The following is a 19,512-nucleotide window of genomic DNA, read 5'->3' as shown; positions in this document are numbered from 1 at the left end:
CTTTACCCCTACCTTGTGCAGATAGAGAGACTGTTTTCGATTGACCCTCGGCTCAAGGGGAACAAAAACATAGCAATTTAAAAGAAATACGATAGTGAAGAAGACATGAGCAAAGACGCGTTAACAACGACAGGCTAATAACAAAACTAATGCAGAGGAAACATCATATAATAATAGAAGTCTAAGAATAAGTAAATACGAGAATAATACTAGAACAACCGATAAAGAAAGGAAAAATATTGTACTATCCACTAACCTTCCACTCTACTTCTCGACCTCCCCACCTTTTTGTCAAAAGTTTTGTCAAGCTATGTCATCAGTAAGTGAAGATGAGCCATGTCCTGCCTAATCACCTTTCCCCAAACTTTTTAGGCCTACTTTTGCCTCTCCTTAGACTCAGCATAGCCAACTTCTCACACCTCATCACTGGGGCATTCGTGCATCTCCTCTTCACGTGCCGGAATCATCTCAACCTCGTTTCCTGCATTTTGTCCACCACGTAGGCCACTCCTACCTTATCCCAAATATCTTCGTTCCTAATCTTATCTTTTTTAGTATGCCTATACATCTATCTCAATTAATGCTACTCTTTAGTTTTTACATTGAAGTATTGGACATTTGCTTACAATTACATGTGTTGTCTATGCGGTATTTATTTTAATTTTTTCTTTTAAATTCCGCTTCACTTCAAAAAAGCGAGCATTTCGCTTCTCGCTTTAAGCGAAATGAGGGTTGTCGTTTTTCCTCGCTTCACGCTCTTCACAACATTGCTTATTGTACAAGACGCCAGATGCGAGCCTCTATTTCATCCGCCCCGCCCCAATACGATGTGTGACATCCTCGTCAATCTCCTCATTATCTTGGATTACCGACCCAAGATACTTGAAATTTCCTCTCTTGGGAATGACTTGTGTATCAAGCCTCACTTTGACATCTTCCTCATGAATTGCGTCACTAAACTTGCACTCCTAGTTTTCTATTTTGGTCCTGCTCAACTTGAAACTTTTAGACTCCGAGGTCTGTCTCCAAACCTCCAGGCTAGCACTAACTCTGCCTCTTGTTTCGTCAATCAGAACTATGTCATCCACAAATAACATGCATCATGGTACTTCCCTTTGAATGTGCAACGTCAATTCATCTATCGCTAAGGCAAATAAGAACGGGCTAAGAGTTGATCCCTGATGCAACCCCATCATGACTGTGAAGTGTTCGAGTCTCCTCCAACTGTCCTAACCCGGGTCTTAGCTCCATCAAACATGTCTTGGATTGTCCTAGTATATGCAACTGGTACACCTCTAGTCTCCAAACATCTCCATAGAACCTCCCTTGAGACTTTGTCGTATATTTTTTCTAGGTCAATGAACACCATATGCAAGTCCCTCTCCCTCTCCCTATACTGCTCTACCAATCCCCTTATAAGGTGGATAACTTCTGTAATTGATCGTCCCGACATGAATGTGAATTGATTCTCGGAAATAGACATACTCCTCCTCGTCCTCGTCTCCACCACCCTCTCCAAATTCATAGGGTGGCTAGCAGCTTGATACCCCTATAGTTGTTGCAATTTGAATATCACAGTTGTTCTTGTACAACGAAATCATTGTAGTCCACCTCCATTCTTCGGAAGCTTTTGATTTTATGAGTACAAATGGCGATTGGAGAAAGTCTTTCTTCAATAGAGGACATTCAAGATAGAGTAGACTGCTTGCTTTTAAACGGAAAAATCTATTTCCTCAATAATAATATATACTTCTCTGAAACTCTTTACCATAACTAATTTAAAAGGATTCAAGAAACTGTTTCTAAGCATGGATGAGCTGGCGGTTGGTGTGGTGAGGTAAGCAACTCTTTTTCCGAAACGGGTGCCTGTCTGAGCTATCTTAAAGTGAAGCTTTGTAGGTTAACTATTGCTAAAGTTTCTCCCTGAGCCAGAGACACAAGCTGCTACTCCTTCAGAAACTGAGAATATGCAAGGAAAGATAAAAAGCAGAATAAAGATATAAAAGGAAAGAAAAAACAAAGGTCTATAATCACTCAACCATGGTTTCTTTTAAAAAAAAACTAGGGCTACAGAGGGTTCCTATAAAGCATCTTACCTGCTTCAGTGAAGAAATCCAAGAAGTTGACAGCATCATACTATTGGAATATTTAAACTTCAGTACATATAAAAATATACCGGTGCGAAAACCCTTTTCTCAAGATATCTTCCAAACTGATGGAGTCATTGCTCCCGTTCTTGTTCTTCCAGTGTGAAAGCAGTTGGTTCCACTGGACTGGGTAAAAGTTGGTTCAGATTCAACTATCGGGGTTTGATTAATCTTGTGATAAAGTCTCTTCAAAACCGAACCTATACATAAGGAAATTCTGATAATGAATCATTGGACCTTACAGCCAATTTTTATGCTCCATTAGTTAGAGTTGCATGCTGAATGGAAGCTTATAATTTAGAGGGAGCACTTAATTAGAGAAACTAAATGAAGCAATTAGCCAAGTCCTAACATATGCAAAATGAGAAAGGCTTCATTTTCACTTTCTTGACTAGATACTTCTTAAATCTGCCGAAACGATAGATTTTATTATGTTTTTACTTATCAATTAGGAAAAAGAAAAAGATAGATCTTCTAGTTCTAGTATTTGAAAGTTCACTTGCAAGGTTATGATAATTGTGTCTTCAGCTCATTGCAGGTATCTTACACATCATGGTTTCTTGATGCATTCAATTACGCAATTGCAACCAACATGGATGTGCTGAATTTGAGTATCGGTGGACCTGATTATTTAGATCTCCCTTTTGTGGAAAAGGTGAGCTCACTGATCGTTTGGTTTGTTTTAGCCCCCTCTCCGTCATAATACATACTGCACATTACATTTCGGAGCACCTCAAAATGTTTGACACGCTTCTACAATAATATTTGTACACTTTCACTTAGATCAAGACTTCAAAATCAGATATAGGACATACTTCAGAGTCATCTTTTGATGGCGAATAACTCAAAATCATCCAACCATTCAAATTTAATTTTGCTGCAATGTTCCCTATCATATGTTATTAACAAGACAACAACAGTAATGTTTCTTCTATAACCAATATGATAACCGATATACATGGAAAATTAAACTTTAATTTTCCCCCCACTTAAACTACCTCATATGAAATGCAAATGGAGCTAGTACTTGTAAATGTGTATGATGCTCGGGGTGCCTATCCTCTCCTTAGGCAATCAATGCATTTTTCTTCTGTTGCATTAATCAATATAATATTCTGGTTTAAGATTTTGTGTCATCCGTAGTCTTCATTATTAATAGAAGTTTGGTTTCAACTGTCAGCATGTGAATGATATGTGTCCATTGTTGCTTGACATAGTGCACGTAAGACTGAAGTGAATAGCCATTACTGTAAAGGAGAACCGGGATCCAAAAATAACTTGTGTGTAGATTCTGGTCTTATTTAGTTACCCTCAATGCAGGTGCAAATTGCATATTGATATGCTCCTTTATGTATTCACATATTTGGCCCTTCACTAGCTAGAGTAGCACTCTTCCTGAGTTGATTCTGTGCACATGTCTATTAGTTCAGCAAAGTGCATCTGTTCATGGAGGTCTCAAGCATGAGAGTTGCATTTTTACTTTAGCATGCAATTTAGTTGTAGAGATTTTGAGTTGTTAAGCTTGTCATATTGTCGAATTTACCAATATTCTCAGCAGGATACTGATTAAGGATTAGCGGTGGAAGCTTTAGTTTTATATTAATGACATTTGAAATATCTCTAGGTTTGGGAGCTTACAGCAAACAATATTATCATGGTTTCAGCTATTGGGAATGATGGACCACTGTATGGTACTCTAAACAATCCAGCAGATCAAAGTGATGTTATTGGTGTTGGTGGCATTGATTACAGTGATCACATAGCTTCTTTTTCCTCTCGTGGCATGAGTACCTGGGAGATTCCTCATGGGTATCAGTTCCTCCTTTGTTTTTCTGTACTTTTATTTTCTCTGGAGTATAGGTTTGCTTATTATTAGCCTCCCTGCACCTCTTGGAATTATTTTCACCATTCTATGCGTGAGCACGAATAGATTTAGAAGTCTGATTGGATGTGCAAGTGACATTTATGGGGAAAAGGGAATAAAAGAAATACATATGCCTTGAAGATCAGCTCTTCTAAAGCATATATGTAGTCTATGAGCTTTGTGTCCATGGTTTTGATGTTTTTAGTCAAGTTCAGAAACGGAAAGCTGTTTGATGATAAATACTGTGGTATAAAACAACTAGGTCGGAATGCCAATTTTATGCAATTCTTTCCTCTGCTAAGGGAAAAAATGAAGAGAAAGATGATATGTAAATATGAAAGAAAAAAACTACTGTCCTTTTTTTGGTTATAGTGATAATTTATGCTTTTCCAGCCTTCTCATAGACTTGTAACCATGTAATTTTTCTTTAACAGTTATGGTCGTGTAAAGCCTGACATTGTTGCGTATGGACGTGAGATAATGGGATCCAAAATTAGTACAGGTTGTAAAAGTTTATCTGGCACAAGCGTGGCGAGTCCTGTGGTTGCTGGTATAGTATGCCTGCTTGTTAGCATAATACCTGAAAACAAGCGAAAGGACATTCTTAATCCAGCTAGTGTCAAACAAGCACTGGTTGAGGGGGCTGCAAAGCTTCCTGGTCCCAACATATACGAGCAGGGTGCAGGCAGGGTTAATTTGTGAGTACCTTATATCCTTATAGTTTGAACATTAAATCAACACGTATTATGTTCTACTCAATATTTAACTTGAATGACAGGTTGGAGTCCTTTGAAATTTTGAAGAGCTATGAACCCCGAGCAAGTATTTTTCCAGGTGTTCTTGATTTCACCGACTGCCCATACTCTTGGCCTTTTTGCCGTCAACCACTTTATGCTGGTGCCATGCCAGTCATATTTAATGCCACTATTTTAAATGGAATGGGTGTAATTGGTTATGTCGAAAGCCCGCCTACATGGCACCCCTTTGATGAGGAAGGCAACCTTCTCAGCATCCATTTTACCTATTCAGATGTCATTTGGCCCTGGACTGGTTATCTTGCACTGCACATGCAAATCAAAGAAGAAGGAGCTCAGTTTTCAGGGTTAATTGAAGGTAATGTGACTGTCAAGATCCACAGCCCACCTGCTCTAGATGAAAAGAGTCGTCGAAGTAGTACCTGTGTCCTTCAATTGAAATTAAAAGTGGTTCCTACTCCACCAAGATCTGTGCGGATATTGTGGGATCAATTTCACAGTATCAAATATCCTCCTGGTTATATTCCAAGGGACTCCTTAGATGTTCGGAATGACATTCTTGACTGGCATGGGGATCATCTGCACACAAATTTTCACATAATGTTTGACACACTAAGAGATGCTGGATACTATATTGAGACTCTTGGCTCTCCTCTTACATGCTTTGATGCTCGCCAGTATGGTACACTTCTTCTGGTGGATCTTGAGGATGAGTACTTCCCTGAAGAGATCAAGAAACTGAGAGATGATGTCATTAATTCAGGTCTAAGTGTAGTTGTATTTGCTGACTGGTACAATGTGGACACAATGGTAAAAATGAGGTTCTTTGATGACAATACACGTAGCTGGTGGACTCCGGTCACTGGAGGTGCCAATATTCCTGCCTTAAATGATCTTTTGGCATCCTTTGGGATTGCATTTGGGAATAAAATTCTGAATGGCGATTTTGTCCTCAACGGTGAACAGAGTCGGTATGCATCTGGAACTGATATTCTAAAGTTCCCAAGAGGTGGATACTTGCACAGCTTCCCCTTCATGGATAGCTCAGAGAGTGGGGCCACACAGAATATCCTTTTGTCTGGCATGACCAAGGTTAGTTGGAAGGCTGTCATAATTTAGTTTTGTTTCCACCTACTGAACTTCTTTAAATTCATAAAAACAAGATCTTTACTAAAAGCAGAAAGTCGACTTTTGAGCTTTTCTCTTTTCGCGTATTCCTGAATGCTGAGTATCTCTGATTCCTAGAACTTAAAGAATAGGAGAGATATGGTAGTCTAATATAGCACAAAGTGTAATCTCTATAATGAAACATGAGGAAGAGTATACTCTATACTGCAATATCATAGCTCTTCTAATCGTCTACTTATTATGATAAACATTTCACTTAAAAACTAAAGAAAGATACGTGGAAAATACAAATGAGTGTAGATATACTGCTACTTTAGGGGATTGTGGGAGAGGAGACTGGTGATCCTACGGTAAAGGAATGTTTTTTACTTGTCAATACATTTGTAGAATATAGATTTTTGGTATCACTTTAAGTTTCACAACTTACTACTGGAAGAAAAGTCCATTTCACTCCAATAAGAACTCTTATGCTAATGACAGTTTCTTCAATATTTTAGGTGGTGTTTGAGCTGCTGGTCTAACTTGCAATTTGTTTTGATGAATGCAGACAGATACACCTATTCTTGGTCTTTTGGAGGTTGGTGGGAGTCGAATTGCAGTATACGGCGACTCTAACTGCTTGGACAGCAGCCATATGGTTACCAATTGTTATGGGCTTCTGAAGAAAATGCTAGATTTTACAAGCAGGAATGTAAAAGATCCTATGCTTTTCTCAGATTCAGTTAGGCAGGAGAAACCATTATATGCTGATAAGAACCAGCTACCAACCCGTAGAACGGATGTGAATTTCTCTACTTATTCTAGAGTTGTTGGAAAGGAGTTGATCTGCGGGCGTGATTCTAGATTTGAAGTATGGGGAACTAAGGGTTACAATTTACAGGTCAGAGGAAGGAACCGTAGACTACCTGGCTATCCTGTTATTGACTTGGGTAGAGGTTTAAATTCTACAGTAGAGACACCTGTTTTAGTATTAACTAACACAACGCAGAACATCGACGACTCTCCTGGAAACAAGTACTGGGGCTTCTTTTACAGAGATGATGTAAGAAACTCTTGCTAGTTGTTTGTTATGAAACTTCATTTGATAACACGAGTTTAACTTCTGTACACTGCATTGAAAAAGACTATAATGTCACTACCTGCTAACATCGTCAGGTCACCTAGATGATAGACCATAGATAATATTACTACAACGGGTCAAAATGCACTGATAGTTTAAATCTTTTTAGAACTGTCAGTGTATACATCCTAACAACACATCTCATTTTACTTGATTGCAGATTGACATGCCCGTGCTTGTAGCTACTCACTGGTTAGTGCCAGCAATTATTGCCATCACAGGTGAGTGTGAACATTTATGCATACTACTGATGGAAGAATTCAAAAGTTTTTTCTCATCATTCTTACAAACTTACCACCATTACTGTCAGGTCTATTGATACTATTCTGGCGCATGCAAAAGCGTCGGAGGAGGAGGAGAGGTTCTGGTTCGGGTCGATTTACTAATTTATAGCCCTAATCATGAATTGGGTTTTGTTCTTTGAGGTTATTATACTCCTGTAGGTTGTTTTATGTAATATCATAGGACATTGCCTAGATCACCGAAAAGGTGAGTTTTGTATTCAGTAGTGTAGCAATTTGACATTTTCTTTCCTCATTAGATTGATTTCTAGACAGTAAATCACAAAAATTCTCTTAGAGAAAAGATGAAACGAACTGTAGTTGGTTCTCTTGGTGGGAGTTTTGGCTTACTGGTTTGCCTGATAATTTATCATCTGTCTAGATACAGAGAGCATTATTATCGTGTGATTACAGCAGTCTCGAAGTAGATTATCGGAAAGAAAAATTTCCCAAACTCAATGGTACTCCTGTCCTGCCTCAAGTGTGAGGATTGACGCATAAAGTCGAAAATTCAAATACGTATTAGGTTTTCTTTTAATTTTTTAGTAAATTTACATTTCTAATATTTTACATAAAAGTTCCATAATCATAAAATTTTACAGTTAAAAGTAACCAAAAACTGTACTAGAAAATTGCAGTTGAAGAAATAATTCACTTCTCTAAGTATATGCAGCGGAGAATCCACAAAATATTGCAAAGCCAACCTTTTCCGGGGAAAAAAGAGGTCTTCAAATATTTTGAGATTCGTAATAATATGGGAAAATACATAAGTACCTTCTGATCTATAGCCTAACTGGATTTTTAATTACACACTTTGTCTTTACGGGATCTTATTATCTCTTGAACTATTTTTAAATGGAATTAGTATACCCTTAGTGCTGATGTGGCAGAAGAGAGTGTATGCCACCCTCCTTGGAGAGCGGAAAGAGAGAATGCTGAAATTTTATTTTTTATAATATTTTTATAAAATATACTATTTTCTTTTTGTTCTTTTCTCTTGTTTTTCTTTTTCTTTTCTTTTTCTTTCCTCCAGTTTTGTTACTTATAGATTAACCGAAAGTTAGTTCTGGCATTCTCCATATTCTCTAACGAGATCGAGTTGAAGATTTTATTCTTTCCTCTCCATGTTTACTATATTTTATAGAGGATTACTACAATTTCTAATCTCTTCACTCACCACTTTTAAATTTTCAATTTCAATTGCAATTGCTTCTCACAAAAGGAATGAAAAAAAAAACTCGTCCCAAAATTAATTTTTGAGTAAACCCAGAAGAAGCCCACAAAAGACCGAACAAGAAGAGTTTTGATTGTTAGTTGCAAAAATATTCTCACCATGCTCGTCATTTCCTGATTGGGGCCTTCGGCTTTTCACTGTTTCAAGTAGTGAGGTGGGGGAGGAGAGTCCTTTTTTTTAATTAATCAAATTTACATAAAATAGAAAACAAGGAAGAATTTGATTGTTGATTGCCAAAAAAAAAAAAATCCACGAGCTCACAATTTTTCGATTTGCTTCTTCAACCAAAAAATATCGCTGCTTCACTTGTGGGATAGAAGATGGTGGGATATGTGAAAAGGGAAAAGAATTTTAAAAATATAGAACGTGAGTTGGGAAAAGAAGTAGATGGAAAAAAAAAACACGAAAAAACAATTTTAGTGGAAAATACATGTGTCAGGCGCGTGTATCAAGATGATATTAATTCCATTTAAAAATAATTCAAGGAGATAATAGAATCCCTCCAAAGATAAAGTGTGTAATTAAAAATTCGGCTATGAAACGAGGAGTACTTGTGCATTTTCCCTAACAAAATAGTGGACCACTGCATTTCTTCCACGACCAAAGGATAAAACATGTTGTGGTTCACTTTGTCTTTAAATAAACCTTGGAATTGCCTGATAATTTTTGCTGTGAAATTGACTAGCAATTACCGTCTCAACTCTCAAATGTATCTGGAACTGGAAATGCCCATTCCACAAGAATAAAATTGGCCAGATGTTACATGATCTCGACCTATATAGTGATCATATCACAACATTTACCAAACAGCATATGCGTGGACGAATATCATTCCAGAAACCCTCTCTCTCGCATAAGGTTAAAATACCAACAGAGTAAAAAAAAAGGCATATTTGTTTGCTTCAGAAAGAAAAGAAAGAGAATAAGAAAGGGCAAATTTTAATTTCATCCAAAGAGAAACAATATCCTAAATACTAGGTAATGGTTCTTGTTATTACTACAAACAATCAGGTCTTTACTTGAACATCTCCTAAATTTACAAACTTAAATAGCATATGTCCCGGACTTGAATAAATCAACCATGATACAGAGCTTACCGGGGAGGATCTATATATAGAACACGTTTGAAGTCCTACCATCTCAAACAGAGTGAAGATTGGATTTTAATCTGTTCCTTGCATCGGGACCATCATATGCTGACCCTGCAAAAAGCAATTTCAAGAGATACAATAAGCATCAGGTTGACATATAATATCTTGGGGGGAATCTCAACAATCAATGTGTCGACTAACAGTCTAACATTGCCACCAAATAGCCTTCAAATATATGCTTGCTTAGAGTTCATAGATTACCCAACCCCTCCCCACCTTTTCACCTAGTTGAACGAAGGCAAAACTCTCTCTTGTGCAGATTGGCTTCTATTGCCATCCTAAAACAATGCATGTGCTACAAGAGAGAAAAGCTTGGTAGAATTTACTCATTAAGCAACAGGCTTAGTACTTAACCCTGGAATCTTCAGAAAGAAGAGTCAGGACACTGAGAGAAAATCATTTTTGCAGGTCCTTAAAATTGTTTTGACTTAAATTTCCTTATTCTTACTAGTTCATCCAGCTATCAATGACATTGCGCAATCAGAATTCAGAAGGAGCAAGTTCACAATAGTAAGGCCCTCCTATAACTGAGCAGGTCATAGCGAGGCTCAACTCACCCCTCCAGGCTAACAAATACTAAAAAAGAAGAAAAACAAGGGTGGAGGTAGGAGCACTCCATGCAAAGTCGAAAAAGTGGCCAACATTGCAAAACCAACAGGCAGACAAGAAAAGTGAGAATAACAAGCAACTGTCCCTCCCAGTGCAGATAACCATAATATATGGTATATGGATTGATCAAGTAGTTTAGTAAGAATACGAATCACTCAACACCCAGAAATCTTTACTGCTTTTCATATTTTTTCTGATAAGTTCATTTCTTTTCATATTTCCCTCCAGAGGATGCTTTTGCTGTCATCAAGACTAAATATGAGGACCATTATATTGCACCTTTGTGAAATTGTTCCTTCTAGAAACCTACCACTTGCCAATCTATATACTCAAGTCTGATAAACACCAACATAATTTATTGGTTTAAATTAAAAGAACAGCAATCTGATGAGCCTTCCAAAGCAACACAACAACTATGCCTCAGTTGAGGTCGGCTATGTGAATCCTCACTTCCAATATTAGCTCAACTCATGTTATCATCATAACAAATAAAATAAAGATGAAAAATAAATTTTATGAGAGTGTGTGTTTGTGTGTCTATATATATTTAAAAAGTCTAAAAACCTATTCCTAGCTAGTAGATATCATCTTTATGGATCTTTTTCTTCCATTGATTTTGAGAATGGCAACAATATTATAAATGTGCAGCACAAAGACTGCTAAAGCCATCTGTAGAATTCAAAGGAAACTAGCTACATGCCTATCTTCTGCCACCTACTAAAGGAATTCTATGATACCTAGCATAAATCAACATCATGTACTTAATCTTCCTTACACCAAAAGTGAGACCAAAAGAAAGAAAAGGATATTCCATCGTGATCTTCTGTAAGGAATTGTTGTTTCCTTCAAATCACCTATTGTTTTTCTTTCTAAATGGTCCGCCATATGCATCCTGGAAGTTCAATCTTTAGCTAAGTTTGTGCGTTGTTTCCAAGGATATATAGGTCTTTCCAGGACAACTTCCTTCCATGTGATTTTTTGGTCTACCCCGTCCCTTTTTAACACCATCACTCACCATAGTTTCACACTTATTACACTTATTGACCGGTGCATCTGTAGGCCTACAGAGGACATGACCAAACCATCTCAAAACGATACATTGTATCTATTTACATTTAGAAAAATACTCAAAACGTAAATGATTTGAGGGCCAGGCTAGTTAGTTTATGTACTTTGATCAACGTTGACGAGCTTAGTGCACCTCCGACGTAATGTTCAATTAGGACCACACTTGCTTCCAACGGTATCACCCACCTTCATACCTTTGGAAGGATTTATTTCATACTTAAAAGTCTCAAATGTTACCGCCAATTAAGTTCTCAAGAAACATGTGAACAATGTATTCGATCTATCAATTATCAGATAATCAACAATACAAGTGTTGCAAAGTAACATCTTCAAATCATAACATATATCTAGGATAACTATTCAATAAGCATTGTACTTTCCCACTTATGTCCACAATGCACTTGACACTCATATGACAGTTACACATGTCCAAACCTCCAGCTATTCAGCAAATTCTGACATAAAAAACAACTACTACATAACAATCCCAAACAAGTAGGAGCAGGCTTTATGAGTCCTCAAAGACCATTATTCTCCATTTAAAATCACCTCAGACCAACATTACTGTGAGGATTCACCGTGATTTAGCTAGTTTAAACTGGTTACCAGCCTACCACAACCCTCATCCTTTATCCATCCGAGCAACATGGTCACCATTAAAGCCGGAAGAAATAATGAGCTCAACTTTGAACTATTTACTTGCAATGGTTTTAATAAGACAAATACAGATACCTAAGTTTCATTCTCAAAAAAAAAAAAAGGTAAGTGCAAAAATGCTATATCTTATCACCCTTTGTTTTACATCATCTAAGGATTTGCCTTCTCTTTTTTGTTGGATAAGATAAGGTAAATTTCATTAGTTGAGTACCATGAGGTACTATAAATCATATATGGATTTGCCTCCTATTTTTCTCCTTTTACTCTTTACTCTTCAAGAAGTATATTTTCAATTCAGCACCATAATGAATAAATTATGATAATACCTTTTGCAGTTCGGCCAAATTGTGGCATCTTCTAAAGTTATCAATTACATCAAGGCCCCGAGTCTCGAAAGAATATATACACAAACCTCCCCAGCAGAGTCTTTCAAAGGCCTTACATAACTTTACCAATCATTGGATGATTAAAATAAAGGCACAAAATACTTGGATTTAAATTAGGAAATCACACTCTCTGCTTTTATTTATTTCGTTAGGTTGAAATTAGCAATAGCATTTCTCACTAACGGTTCTCCACAAAAGTTCTATAGGGTCTATTTTCTTAAGACGGGAAAGAACTTGATAAATTGCAAAATCTTCAAAATACTCTTCTAATGTTCAACTTTTACATGATATTTTATAATGGTGGTGTTTGGAACAACTTGCATACATGTTACCTCCCAACTAGCACACATACAAGAAACTCCACCAACCAAGCCTTAAGCAGGCAGGAAAGATAACCTGGTATTTTTGTCTTGTCGGTAGCTTGGCCTCTGAGGGCCTTTCTCACTTCATTGACCGCTATGTCAAGTCCGTGGGTGCACTTTTACATGTTTTCTCCTAATGTAGCTATAGTCCATCCCAATTCCATAAGTCGTGGTATTGTAACTCTATCCAAACACACTGATGTACGGAAAATTCTAGTTCTTTCTCCTCTAACGACATTTGCAACCAAACCTTAACACCCCTCCCCACATGATTCTCTCAATTTACAAAATATAACTTCATTCAAATAGATCATCAAAGAGCAACAGTTTTTTTAAATCAGTAATAAGGAGATATATAAAAGCAAGAAAAGCACTAAGCTAGCAAAATGATCAGGGAGAAACAATTGATGAATAAAAGATCTAGTTACAAGTTGAATAATATCTATGTCGATCCCATGAGCAGAAATGGTTTGTTCTATCAAGCAAATTCTCTGACTAATTCCTGAAAGCTATAGTTGCATATTGATAAGGCTAGTAACCAACTTGATGCATCAAAGCAACCCTTTTTGTGGTTAAGACTGAAACATCTTTCCCCTATATAACAGGTGAAGATTGAAACTTTGAGGCATGATAACGTGTTTTGAAAGATGACATACAGCAGTTAAATTTCATGTATACACACAGAGAAAAAGTTACCTGAGAGTTTCCATAATTCATTCCTTGCGAGAATGAACCTTGATGTGCAAGCTGTAACAAGATGATGCAACAGCAAATTAATGGAATTTTACTCAACAATTTCCTTTTGTAATTTGAGACACCAATCTGATAAAAGAACAAAAAAGCTGAGAACACAAAAGAGTACCTGTGAACTAGGACTAGGTTGCATCCCTTCTCTTTTAGCAGACCCATCAGCAGTCTTGGCAGATCCCTTTGTATCACCCTACCAAATGAATCAGTTGCTCCCAAAGCAAAACAAAAAAAAGGGAAGAAAATGGAAATGACTATAAAGACACTGTATTAGACATTCACTTACCTCCATCTGCAACAACCCATTCATCGAGCAGGTACACCACAAAAAGACAAATCCGTCAATTTATACTCTGTTTGAAAAGGGTCACAGGAGAAAGCTGACATAAAGAACGTAGTAATCATTACCTCTCTGTACCGAGCGAGGTACACCTTGAGTGGCTCAATATAATCTTCAAAACCTAGAGTTGCCATTGCCCATAGCAAATCGTCACCATTAATAGTCTTTCTTTTCTCTTTCTGGCACTTGTCACTTGCCCTAGACAATTCCAACAGGAATATAACAATGTTGTTAAGGAAATCAACTATTTTACAATAAAAATGCAACTTATCAACCAGAAAATTTTCTCCAAAAATGACAAAACAGAAAAGAAATGGTTGATATCCATAGCATATAGCATATCCAGACACAACACATTACAATAAAGGAAGATGGAAAAATTGTGTATGACGCAGTAATACTAACTCACAAAGTTAAAAATAAGATGCATTTTTTAATAAAGTAAGTAATAGTTGAGACTGAGATGTTTTTTTATGATGGTGGTGGAAGAGCCCGCTTGTGCACCTCTACTAATCCACCTGATAACTGCTACCCCACCAGCAGATGTACTAGGCCCACCAAGGCTTAGGTAGGTAGAAACAAATCACCAAATATTTTTGTCTTCCGCTGAGACTTGAACCTAAGATACCATATTTCTCCGCTCAGTTCGTTAATCATTCTGTCACACCCTTCAAAATGAGAGGTTCACTTACAAAAGAAAACAAGACAAATTTCTACCATATAAAGTAAATCTCTAGAAGCCACGAAAGAAAAGAGATCATAATCAATTAAATGAATCTTTTACCGTCTAAGCAAAGTAAAAGGGTACATTTTAACACAGCAAGTAGCATATATGAATATATCAAAAAAAAAAACATCTCAATTCGAATCAGTTACGATCAAATCAATACGTAATTAGGAAATTAAGGAAATCGAAAAACATACTCGCTGGTAATGAAGCTAATGAACTCGGAAACACATTCCTGAACAGTCTCCTTAGCATCCTTTGCAATTTTTCCATTAGCAGGAAGCGCCTTTTTCATGATTCGACTAATATTAGCTATAGGAAGAAACCTATCCTGTTCACGTACATTAGACCTAGGGCTTTGGTCTCCACCACTCTCATGACTTCCTCCTCCGTTTGGACTCGCCGGTGACCTTGACGATCCTTGTCCATCCGCCATACCTTATAAACAAAACACACAAAAAAACACAGTAAGTAAGCTGAAGATGAAGAACAGGAAAAAGAAAGAGAAGAAAAAAAAACCCTAATTCAGCCATTGAAATGTAGAGAGAGAAAAAGAGAGGGGGAATTTTTGAAAAATAAAATTAAAACCTGGGGATTTGTAATTTGGGCGCGAGGAGAGGAGAATGAAAGGATTGAGGGAGAAAAGGGAGGATCGGACGCTGGAGAAAGTGGGAAAAAGGGAGACGACTGAGATGAAGGCAGAGTTTTTGAGTTTGCCCTATCAACACCGTTGGTTTGGTTCTAACTCCTTTCCCTTTTGGTTTTTCGCTTATTAATAAAAGGGAAAGTAGACACGTCTCCACTCTTCCACATGTATTCGGATTCTTCTACATTCTGTGGTCTGCTGGGTCGGTCCCATTCGGGTCACATGGTTGGAAAAAGAATGGAAATTTTATTCTATTTATTATAAATAAAAATTCTTTTAAAATATTATTTTTTATAGCTACCTTTTAGTTTTATAGCAAAATATGTATTTATGATCATATCCTACTGTTAAGCCATTAAATACGTTATCTAATATTTTTCTCTCTCATTCTTTCAGTTTATTCTCTCCCAAAATCACGCATAGTATCTTATTTCTCTCTCACGATCTCTCACTCATTCTTTCCTATATGAACCACAAAACTTATTTCCTCTGATAAAGGGTGAGCTTTTCCATGATTTCCATGGTTGTCACTACTCTTCGGCCATGAAAATAGTGAGCTTTTTCATGATTTCCTGCAAGCTTTCTTAACATCTTTTAAAAATTGTTCTTTCCCAATTCCATAGGACGTGGAGGCGTGACACCAAATTTTTTCCCTTGTGATTTATGATTTCTTGCTTCTATCGAGAACTATGAAATTGTGCAAGTAGTAAAGCATCAACACATGTTTTCACCACTCTCCACTAAAGTTTTTGAGTTTTTGGACGGTTAAAGTTTTTCTTTTTCTCTTCGACGTTTTTTTTAAATATTCACCATTATTGAGTTTCTGCGGAATACCCACTAAAGCACTTTTCGAAGGGCAATCTTCCAATTTGTATATCACTCAAGAGGAACCTGTATTTGCAGGTTCATCAGCAACCATTGAAGCTGAAAGGAGAACAAAAATATGTAATGACCCTAATTGTAAATGTATTTATATGTATTCGAGTCCGCAGAAATTGATTTTTAGTTTATACAGTGATTCTCTCTTCTTGTATTTATATGTATTCGATAAGGCATACAGTGTTCTTTTATTTTGTACAGTAATTTTTGATTGTTGTATTTAGATGTGCGTGTGTTGCGTGTGTGTGTGTGTGTTTATATATATATATATATATGTATGTATTTGAGCTCTTATGACAACGTTTTTAAATACATTGTTAGTTCTATCATTTTGATGTTATTCATCAATTAGTTATGCATTCAATCTAACTGTATTCATCTGTATTTTAAACCTAACTGTATTCATCTGTATTTAAAACAACAATACGGTAAAATATTCTCAATACAAATAGAAAATCAATGAATACAACCAATAAAATATACTCAATAAAGCAGTAATACCATGTATTAGGAATAAATAAAATATTATGAATACAAAAATAAACTTGAATATATTGAACACAATTGTTAGATACAACAGAATATAAGCACTAGGTTTATTATGAAATATGCAGGCAGTAGGTTACTATCACAGGTTGTATCTGGCATAAATACATGATGTATTCGTATACAGAAAAATGAATTTCAAAATATTTCTGTAGATACTTGTATCAATTCCGAGCAGAACCTCAAACAATGTTAGGAAAAAAAAATCGAACTGTATTAGAAAGAAAAAGAGGAACTGAAACTCTGAAGAATGCTCAGTTTTTTGGTGTTTAGCATATGATAAATCTTCTCATTAATTGGATTAATAATATTATCTGTTATAATTGATTTAGGTGAGTTATATTGGGAGTCTATCCCGTCAAATTAGCAGCTTTCCATTATTAAACAACTTGAGAGACCTATTATTAAGTTGTATTCATGAATACATGGTATGAATACATGTGAATATAGCGGCTGACAACTGGACTGTCCTATTTTTTAGCCGATTTTTTCTACTGTATTCATGAATACAGTAACTCAAATAAATCGAATACATTACCATAACAACTGGAAGGTAGCTACGAAAAGTAATTATGTATATGATAGCTATAGGAAGTTAATAGCAACTAAACAATAGTCATTTCTGAAAATTCCTCAAAAAGAATTAGGATCTTTACCCAAATAGTCCATCGATTCATATATACGATTTATTTTAGTTAAGCGGTTGGATGAGGCAGTTATAAATGTGCTCATGCGAATTCAAATTAATCGAGTCCCAAAATAGGTATTAGACCTGAGTAAAATATAAAAAAATACAAATAAATACTTAACATATATAGTATTTGTATATTCACCATCGTACTTAGTGTTTGCACTAAACAAATATTAGAACTTTTATCATATAATCGTGGTTGATAGTTATACATTTTTGCCTTATTTTATCACCTAACAGACAAGAGGAGTTGTTCCGATGGTAAGCAACCTCCACTTCCAACCAAGAGGTTGTGAGTTCGAGTCTACCCAAGAGCAAGTTGAGAAGTTCTTGGAGGGAAGGATGCCGAGGGTCTATTTGGAAACAACCTCTCTACCCCAGGGTAGGGGTAAGGTCTGCGTACACACTACCCTTCCCAGACCCTAATAAGTGGGATTATACTAGGTTGTTGTTGTTGTTGTTGTTGTTGTTGTTGTTGTTGTTGTTGTTGTTGTTGTTGTTGTTGTTGTTGTTGTTGTTGTTGTTTATCACCTAACACTAAGGGTGTTCATCGGTACGGTACGGTACGATAATTAGATATTTCGGTTCAGTATTTACAATATTCAGTTTCTTAGAGTGATATACCAATACCGTATTTAATTCAATTCGATTTAGTTCGACTTTTCTCCCAGTTTCGGTTTATTCGGTACGATAACTTCGATTTGTTCGGCTTGAATATTAACGTTGATAAAATCTTTGTCCAAAAATAGCAAGTATTAATCCATAGAGAGAAAACGGTGCATAAATGAATAAATTTGATCATTGAAAATGTCTTATTACTTGCTTAGAGATAGTTACTGAACTTAGAGAATACAACAAGGACTAATCCAATAGATGCAACATCAATACACTAGTAAGAAACACTCTAAAATCATAAAAACATTGTGTTAACCTGCTTGGCGACCTGAAGATTAAGAGTCAGAATCTGTGGACTAACTTGTTCCTTTATTTTTCTGAAGAAGTTTATGGGTTTTAGTGTCAGTCTCATCATGAATGCCAAAGAAAAGTATTATGTAACTTAGTACGTTATACTCAATAATATGTGTTTATGTATGTAACATTCCTCGAATTTATAAAAGTTTCGAGACACGCTAATTATAGAATTTAATTTATATTATTATTATTATTATTTTTCTTGCCTATAGTGAATATATATATATATATATATATATATATATATATATATATATATAACACTCTTAAATAATTGGATATACAATTAGAGGAATATTAATAATATATTAATAATATATTAATAATTTTAGTATTATTAATTATTAATAGTGGGTATCATTAATTATTAGTTAAGTTTAAAAAAAAAGAGGAAAAGCTTTCAAAAGGCTTAAAGCCCTGAACAAATCTATCTATATCTAAATTATATTAAAAGCACGAAGGCCCTTAGCGAAATGTCGTTCGTCTTTTTTACCCTTTAAAAATAAATTTTGTACTGGACAAAATTGTAATTAAGTTATTTTCCTAATATTTAGAACTTTAGACCAACTAAAATTTGGTTATAGTAAATCTTTCCTTGTTTGCAATAATTATTAATTCCTAATTTAAGTCTTTAAATCGATATGAAAGTTCTAATATTTGCTTTACATAAATTCAGTTTTATGTACGTAACATAAGTATAATTAGTAGGTCTATAAATTAGAAATTATTTTAGGCTAAATGTTAGCTATCACTACTTGTCAGGAAGACATTAGTATTTTAGGTTACCTGTAAAACAAATAGTCACTTGGGTATACATTTTTCATGTAAAAATAATTATATTTCGTTAATGTCGTTTTCTTAATATTTAGTAAACTTGAGCTCCAACTAAATATCTTATATATTAAATCCTCCTTATTTGAACCAAGTTCTTATATTTATTAGGATTTTGAGATCATTTAAAATTTAACCTTGTATAACTTATGTTCTTATTTAAATAATATTTAATAACCATATTAATTTTCTTCCATGTAACTTTTGAGTTTGCTTTACTATGTCTTTTTTTATATTTTCATTGCACTTTAATTTTGTGTTCATTTACAATTCGTAGATTATTAGTTGCCTATAAACTGAAAGGAAGCACGATAACTTGTGAAATTGTAGTTAGGACATTATAAGACTGAAACAAAATTTAAGTTGAATTA

The 19,512-nt window shown here is 35.5% G+C and overlaps 2 protein-coding genes across 3 annotated transcripts in view; one reads left to right on the top strand and one right to left on the bottom strand.

Annotated features, from left to right (window-relative positions):
- LOC104219033 (subtilisin-like protease SBT6.1) overlaps positions 1-7,661 on the top strand; it is a 28,034-nt gene extending 20,373 nt beyond the window's left edge. Inside the window, exons 5-11 of the mRNA XM_009769668.2 lie at positions 2,686-2,802; positions 3,772-3,956; positions 4,446-4,709; positions 4,790-5,858; positions 6,442-6,936; positions 7,175-7,235; positions 7,325-7,661. Coding sequence (XP_009767970.1) covers positions 2,686-2,802; positions 3,772-3,956; positions 4,446-4,709; positions 4,790-5,858; positions 6,442-6,936; positions 7,175-7,235; positions 7,325-7,407 — 2,274 coding nt within the window. The 3' untranslated portion in view covers positions 7,408-7,661. The remainder of the gene's footprint in view (positions 1-2,685; positions 2,803-3,771; positions 3,957-4,445; positions 4,710-4,789; positions 5,859-6,441; positions 6,937-7,174; positions 7,236-7,324) is intronic.
- A 1,788-nt stretch (positions 7,662-9,449) lies between these two features.
- On the bottom strand, positions 9,450-15,359 carry LOC104219034 (nuclear transcription factor Y subunit B-10-like). Of its 2 annotated transcripts, none has more exons than XR_011400883.1 (6): positions 15,165-15,359; positions 14,774-15,014; positions 13,918-14,047; positions 13,625-13,801; positions 13,459-13,509; positions 9,450-9,731 (listed from the first exon to the last, which is right to left on the bottom strand). XR_011400883.1 is itself a non-coding variant. In XM_070150588.1 (6 exons), exons 2-6 carry the CDS (start codon positions 15,010-15,012, stop codon positions 9,693-9,695), a joined length of 537 nt encoding a protein of 178 aa, XP_070006689.1. In that variant the 5' UTR covers positions 15,013-15,014; positions 15,165-15,359; the 3' UTR covers positions 9,450-9,692. The 2 variants fall into 2 exon arrangements, 1 of the variants encoding a protein (XP_070006689.1); XM_070150588.1 differs by having other exon boundaries at positions 13,625-13,702.
- Positions 15,360-19,512: the final 4,153 nt, after the last annotated feature.

This window comes from Nicotiana sylvestris, chromosome 7 (assembly GCF_000393655.2).
Source record: "Nicotiana sylvestris chromosome 7, ASM39365v2, whole genome shotgun sequence".
Taxonomy (NCBI): domain Eukaryota; kingdom Viridiplantae; phylum Streptophyta; class Magnoliopsida; order Solanales; family Solanaceae; genus Nicotiana; species Nicotiana sylvestris.
This window is presented reverse-complemented; position numbering and strand designations above follow the sequence as displayed.

Coding starts and splice junctions, on each gene's coding strand:
- LOC104219034 (XM_070150588.1), bottom strand. CDS start 15,012: ATGGCGGATGGACAAGGATCGTCAAGGTCACCGGCGAGTCCAAACGGA. Junction 14,048..14,773: donor ATTAGCTTCATTACCAGCGA/GTATGTTTTTCG, acceptor GGAATTGTCTAG/GGCAAGTGACAAGTGCCAGA. Junction 9,732..13,458: donor TGAATTATGGAAACTCTCAG/GTAACTTTTTCT, acceptor TGCTTTTTGCAG/GGTCAGCATATGATGGTCCC.